We start from the raw sequence: 7,679 nt of genomic DNA, 5'->3' as shown, positions 1-7,679 counted from the left end.
TACAGAGACCATGCACATACAGTGTAAACAAGGAACATCAAAGACTGCATCAGTCAGCTTTCATCTTTGCAAACAAAAGTTATCATTAGCAAGATAGAGCTAATGAATAGTTAATAATTTTTAGTGGAGTGTGCTGTGTATTCTGCTTATAATGTCAAAGTGAAGGATAATCTACAAAGCTATTTATTACGTCCTATGGGAAATGTGTTGGGATTGGAAGTCATGACTGTCTCAGTTTAACCAAGGAAGACTAAGTAGTAATATACTTTTAAGCAAAAGAATAAAGTTAGCCTAATGGATTAGAAAATATCTACCTTACTCTTTTATACAAATACTCTTGTAGGACACATAACAGTAAAACCTACCATTCTAAGCATGAATAGGTAAAGTACTAGAAATAGAAATAATATAATTCAATCCTTGTTGTATTAATTTAGTCAATATTAATTTAGGCTTACTACCAGTCCTCTATCAAAGTTCCAAAATCAAAAGTGCCTCTTTTTTTTTTTCTTGGAGACGGAGTCTCACTCTGTTGCCCAGGCTAAAGTGCAGTGGCGTGATCTCGGCTCACTGCAACCTCAGTGAATTGCCTGGTTCAAGCAATTCTCCTGTCTCAGCCTCCTGAGTAGTTGGGATTACAGGTGCGTGCCATCATACCCGGCTAATTTTTTATTTTTAGTAGAAATGGTGTTTCACCCTGTTCGCCAGGGTGGTCTCGAACTCCTGTCCTCTGGTAATCCTCCTGCCTGGGCCTCCCAACCACACCTGGCTTAAAGTGCCTCTTAGTTATAGATGGGTTAGCAGGTCGAACTTTGGACAAATCTAAACCGGAAAATGATCTAATATTAAAGTAAATTGTATGTTTCAATGGAATATTACTTTTATATGTATCACTAAGCCTATGTTTGCAGATAAGAAAAAGCACAGGTTTATTTTTTAAAAAAACAGAATGTTTATGGAAGCGAAATCTGCTACAAAGCAACTACCCTGAAACTCACTGTTACTATTTTTACCCACTTATTATCATAAAAAAACTAGTTCTCAGATTCTGCATACAGATAGCTTTATGTAAAATATATAAACATTTGTCCAAATTGGTACACAGATTGCATAAATATGGCAATTAAGATTGCATTTACAGATGTGCATGTACAATGCTGTGCAAATTATCACAATATTACAATTTCAGAAATTATTCAAATTGGTATCCAAGTAAAGCAACCAGTGAAAAAATACCCATGCAGAATTTAAATATCTCAGAACAAAATTTAAAATGTCTTCATTAAAAGTTCACACATTTAAAATAGTTTTATTCATTTTATTTGTATATGTCAAAATACATTTTTATTTCCAAAATAGTGGGTTTTGCAACTAGTTTCATGCAGAAACAAGGTCTGCTCAATACTACCAATAAAATCAATATAGCACAGTAGCTGTTCAGTTTTAGATACAAAGAATAAATAACCTAAATACAAAACACTAAAATATTAGAAACATGTATTTAATCATTCTTCACAGGCATCCAAACTTCACAAATATAAACCATAGCATGCCTAACTGTTGTGCAACCAGAACATGTTGCGGTCACTCAAACTGATCAGTTATCTGTATATTTTACCTCCACATAAGACCATGGTAATTCTCAATATTCAGACCCACCATTCATACAGTTCAAATATAACCAAAAATAAAACTCCCACAACTATCCTTGTACCTTTAAAATCAAGAATCCTGAGCTTGGTAGTAAGAGCATAACCTTATATCTTCATAAAACCAATCAAGAGAGAGAGGACTTAAAATCCTGCTTACCAAAACACCTTCCCCAACCCCAAAGTAATCTAAAATAGGCAGTAGAACACAATGACCTTTTAAAATGAAGGGGTACAAATTCACATTTAATATAGTATACAATACAATCAATAATACAATCACCTACTATAAGCTTTACAATGTACAATTTATTCAAATGGCTGAACTGTTCAGTGGTTAAGGAGACAGTTATGTGCCAGAAAGATGTAGTATTTTTTGCATGGTTTAATGAAAATATAAAAGCTATTTGTCCAAATAAAAGCCATCTTCACTATGTACTTGGTTTTGCGCTTTTTTTTTCCTTAAAAAAAAGGCCACTGAAATGTATAAAATGGTCTGAACATGATGGTGGTATCAAAGTCGATGCCTCTTCACATGGCAATAACAGTGCATTTAACATTAACTCACGGGTTAATTCTGCAAATGATTTCATAGCATTACTTTGGCTAGCACAACAGTTTTAGACAGCACTCAGATAAATATAGGTATGTGAAATGTAAAGCAATTATCTTACGCAACTTTAATTATGGTTGAGTACTATCAAATGAAAACTGAAAATAAAAGCACTTTACAGTAGGAAACTTTTGTAAAGATAGGGCTCCACATAATATGTAACTTTTAAAGTCTTTATATCACATTGTCAGCAAATTTTGTTTTTTAACACTATCATGGAGTAGCCTACTCTGCATTAGCAGACATTTGAAATAAGAAATAGTCAAGCATGCCATGTGGTGGTCTAAAAATCAAAACAATACACTTATTTGTATATACAGCATCACTCAGTACCTGCTAAAATGAATGTGAAGATTACAGAATCTAACATCTTATACTACAATAAAAACAAAAAAGTGACCAATGAAGCAGAAAATGGGAATTAAAAGATCTAATCTCAAATGACTTTAAAGCATTCATGTAAGAAATAAATGCATATTGCACAAACAGTGAAAGCATGTTCCACCAAGCAATTCAGTTCCAGGTGGGAGACAACATAGCATTAGCCTAATACATGACAATAATCACAGAAGAGCAAGTGTTCTTATCTGTAAATGAAAAAGCTGTGAAAACATAGAAGACTCTGCCACATGAAGAGTTTAGAAGGAAAAAATACAAACCTAAACTTAGATGAAAAGCCAAAAAAATTTAAATATCGAAAAACTGGAAACTGTGGCACATCAAAAAATGTTGAGTAACTGTCTTCTGTGAAAGCTGAAGGTTTTTGTTGACACAAAAGTATTTATGTACAACTAAGGCTTACTGGTTAAATATCTGAGGCATATCTGGCCTTGAACACTTTCCTTATATGCTGGAGCTGTAAACAAGTTTTTCAGTCATTAAAAAAAATTCTTCTCAGCAGCTGCATTAACATGAAACAATGGTCTTGATTAAAAAAAAAAAAAAAAAAAAAAAAAAAAACCAACAACAACAAAAACACCCCAGAAAATTAAACAAAATGAAATAAAAATTCTAGATTAAGAGGGCATTTGGCAGGATATCCGAAAATGACAGTCTCCAAGGATTCTTCCTAGGCTTCCAGTGACTGCCAATTATGGTCCACTGGGTTACTAATATGTGCAATTCCATTACTTGCTGCTTTTTTTTTTCCTTTTTTTATTTGGAAAGTTTGCTTATAACTCTGATCAAGGCCCCATTTTCATCCTTTAGCCTCTGGTTGTCTGCTTTTAGGTCTGGTAACATCTGTAAAGAGAAAAATTGAATATTTACCTTCAATAAATAGATAAAACATTATTCTTAATGTTACATTTTCACCACAAAACACATGATCAAGCTTTGTCAGTTATATATATTTCTAGCATCTAAAATATGTATCAGAAGAAGAAAAAAAAACCACACCTGGATTTGTAAAGCTAATTAGTTTCATAAATGCTGGAATGAAAGGTTTATTCTCTCCAAATTTTCCATTGAAATTTACTAAATCACTTGATTTTATGACTCAGAAGCACACCACATTCGAGCAGCCAAGACAATGAAGCCCGTTTTTGTTAGGATAGGCTCTTAAAAGAGGTTCCTGTCAGCACCCAAACCAAAAACTTTTGCTTTATGTATGTCAGACCTAAAATCATAATACTTAACATTGTTCCACAAGAAAGTCAGACTACCTAGGAAGATATTGAAGAAGTTAGACTTGTTCTAAATTATTAAAATTCCTTAAAGGATTCACCTATCGTACCTCAGTTTAAGATGCCTAATACAATGTCCGATCCTGAACAGATGCTTATTAAATGTTAACAAGCAATTACTATTATTAGAATAGTATATCATGTGGAAGCTAAAGTAGTAAGTCTGTATCTATGATCCAACCATTACAAAGATAACCAATTTTGAAGCAAATAGCCTCATATCTTCAAACAATGCATCTCAATTTTCTGTTTTACAGACAAACTGATGAAGGGGATGAAAATATTACAAGTTAACTGAATAGTCTACTAAGGACGATTAAAATTGTATGTTCTTTGCCAGTTTCACTAAGAAATAAAATAGCTCATATTTTTGGTCTTTAAATCATACTTTCCAAAACAGTTCTCTTTCCTCAGTTTTCAAAATGTATTAGATTATCTAACTAGATAAAAGTCCGTTTTCTATTTGCAAAACTACCTTAAGCAAAATCTTTAGGAAGATTTAATTTTATGTGGAACTAATACATTCTTATCTGTGTTCAGAATCTTTAGATATAAAATATAGCAATCTTGAGTTTATTCATTTGAATATTTATAATAGAAAACTGGCCAGATGTGGATTCTGACTTCAAATGACATTATTTTGAAAAACAGATAATGCATGCTTAATCTTCAGCTTCAAAATATATTAATTATATGTAAAATGTTATATACTGTTTATGTTTTCTCTCTAGTAAAGAACTGCAAATAACATATTTTAAGGCCTAAAATATCTGTACAGCTAAAAAATGTGCAAAAGCTTTACAAAAGTACAAATAAGTCTTTAACTTAAATTCCAAATCATCCCTAATTTTAGTGTAGTTCATCAACTGCAATATATAATTAGTGACAATTTGTAACATTCTAAGAAGCCATGCATAATTAGTTATATGATATGCTCCAGACACAATGGCATTAATTTGTAAACGTGAGCTCTTACAAAACACGCCTACTAATATAAAAACACCTGCCTGGCTCTACCAAGAAGAAATGATGAAACTAAAAATTATAGGTTCACAGACTGCAGTTGCCTATAGAACCCTGAGCGCTTGGCTACCACTCTTGTCAAGGCCCTATTCTCAGTCAGCAGTCGCTCATTTAACTCTCTCAGAGACTGAATTTGCTTTATTTGGTGCAGGTTCTGTAGGAATCAGAACATAAAGAAATAGGAATAAAAAATAAGAAAATGGAAAGAGTGTAATAAGAATATCACAGGTAATAATTTTTAAAAAATAATACGTCTTAAAAGAATAAGAGATTCAGAAAGGTAAACAATGATTTCCTAAAATTCTATTTCAAACTAAATAATACATAAGCAAACAAAATACAAAAGATTTGTCTCCAATCTTCAAAGCCATTGAATAATAATGGTCTAATAATAAACCAAACAATTTAATACTGAAACATCTAAATCTTGAACTACTAATTCTGTGGGTATAATATATTATGCATTGGTTCACTAATTCACAATGTGATAAAGATATTTTATGAAAGACAATGTGATAAGAGGTAATCAATTAACTATGCTACTTTTCTTGTGAAGACATTCAAAACATAATTATTTCTACAGATAATATGGAGTTTGATAAAATACAGCTCTGACTGTTCACTCCCCTAATGTCCTTTACTTTCAAAGGAGAACATTTTATGGTATCCCCCTCCACTACTTACTCACCAAGAAACATAAAAGTATACAGAAACATGAATAAATAATACATCCTATATCCTATTTTTTAACTTTTTCTATACATGAACAGCAAAAGTGCGACACAAATTGATTATCAAAATAATTTGGGTTTATTTTTTATTTTATTTTTGCTCCTTTTTTCACAGGTGTTAAGATTTAGGTTTTAGACTCTCTTCTCGCTCACTAGAACCTGCTGGATTCAGGAAGAAAGAGAAGCACCAGATATAGACAGTTCACAAACTGGGTAATCAGGTTTGAGAACAATTAATGTAAACCATATTTTTAATAGTATTTTAAACATTAATACATAAACAGCACTATCTCTCATAAATAACATAGTTTACTTACTTTGAGCTCTTCTTCCATTTCAGATATTCTTCTTTCTAGAGCTCTTCGTTCCTAGATCAATTTAAGGTACCAATGTTAGTTATATAATTATTATATTCTTAAGTCTTCTTCTATATTGTGAAATAGTGATACTTCAGAATTAAAGGTCCAATCAGGAGCAGTGTAGAAAAGATGTGATGCCAGTGATATGTAAAGAGCTTTCCAAAATTTGAGAAAATATGAAGATCTTTTCCTTAGTGCAAGCTCTTAATTTAAAGCTTTGACTTTCTGGGAGGATGCTATATAACATGTTCAAACTACTTTTTTAGTTCATGTAAAACTTAGAGTGAATCAATACTCAAGACTGAAGACCGTACAGAAAAGAAAAACAAAACTCACACAAAGATGCAATCATATTACAGTGATAGAAGCAGAAAAGCAAGAAGCAAACATGCCTAAAATATGTGTATTTTGCAATTTCAGAGGAATGTAAGAAAAGCTCATTTCCACCACCCACAATGTGTACTAGCTATTATTTATCCAACTGACTTTATAGCTTTATATTTAGGTTGACATTATGTGTAGCATTAATGCGGTGAATCTAATAGAGAAGCAACTGCAGCATTTATTTTAAACTTCTTTCAAAGAGTGACAGGCAAAGCCAACACACAACACGTTACTGCAGTGTACTGTTTTATTCTCCCTTAAATGATAAGCATTCTGGGGTGTTATGCAAAAAGCAAGCAGCAGTAATTGATGAGCTGTAAAACTGGTTAGGTCATACCGCCCAGAAGATACTGACTCTTGCCGGTCACCTTTCAGATACAAACCATTTAAATTTAGTTTAATCACACTGAAACTATTTCCAAGACATTCTTTCCCAGATTAATAACAAATGCTGATATTTAGTCAAGCAGTACATTTACTGTAAATGTTAATGTTTTTAGGGTATGGGATTTTAAAAGTAGATAGAATCCTACTCATTGTCTTTTAAGTACCATGTTATTCTAACATCGGCATGCCTAAACATTATATAGACGAAAACATGACTTTCAATACATAGATCTTTCTTCTAATAAATAATACAGTCATGACAAATTCATAGAAATCATCACACTTCTCAAAATACTAGCACATAAAGTGTCATATTTGATCTTTGCCACTTTGCAAAATACCAGAAATAGAATATTTCTTCTGAGAGGTAATCTCCCTATGAGCCTCAATTTTATTAGGTGTCTTCAAGATTTTAACTTAGTGGTAAAGTAAGACAAGAAAACTATACCCAACTGTCTGATTCTATTAGCTCAATGAAATTGACAACTGTAAATGGTACGAAATTTCTTATATTTGACAAATGTATTAACATTAAAAAATATAATTGGCCAGGCACAATGGCTCAAGCCTGTAATCCCAGCACTTTGGGAGGCCTAGGTGGAAGGATGGCATAAAGCCAAGAGTTCAAGACCAGCCTGGGCAAAAAAGTGAGACCTTGTCTCCAAAAAGAAATTTAAAAAATAGCTGGGTGTGGAGGCAGGCATCTGTAGTGCCAGCTATTCTGGAGGCTGATGTGGGAGGATTGCTTGAACCCAGGAATTGGAGGATGCAGTGAGCCGTGACTGTGCCACTGTACTCCAGCCTGGGTGACAGAGCTGAACCCAGGAATTGGAGGATGCAGTGAGTCG

General features: G+C 32.8%; 1 protein-coding gene across 1 annotated transcript in view; it reads right to left on the bottom strand.

The window, feature by feature from the left end:
* Positions 1-1,046: 1,046 nt before the first annotated feature.
* The window catches only part of PPP1R12A (protein phosphatase 1 regulatory subunit 12A), a 165,036-nt gene continuing 158,403 nt past the window's right edge, over positions 1,047-7,679 (bottom strand). Inside the window, 2 exon segments of the mRNA XM_017870370.1 lie at positions 1,047-3,504; positions 6,019-6,069. Of these exon segments, the coding sequence (XP_017725859.1) occupies positions 3,418-3,504; positions 6,019-6,069 (138 nt within the window). The 3' untranslated portion in view covers positions 1,047-3,417.

Source organism: Rhinopithecus bieti, unplaced genomic scaffold (genome assembly GCF_001698545.2).
Source record: "Rhinopithecus bieti isolate Rb0 unplaced genomic scaffold, ASM169854v2 scaffold_5153, whole genome shotgun sequence".
Classification (NCBI taxonomy): Eukaryota; Metazoa; Chordata; class Mammalia; order Primates; family Cercopithecidae; genus Rhinopithecus; species Rhinopithecus bieti.
This window is presented reverse-complemented; position numbering and strand designations above follow the sequence as displayed.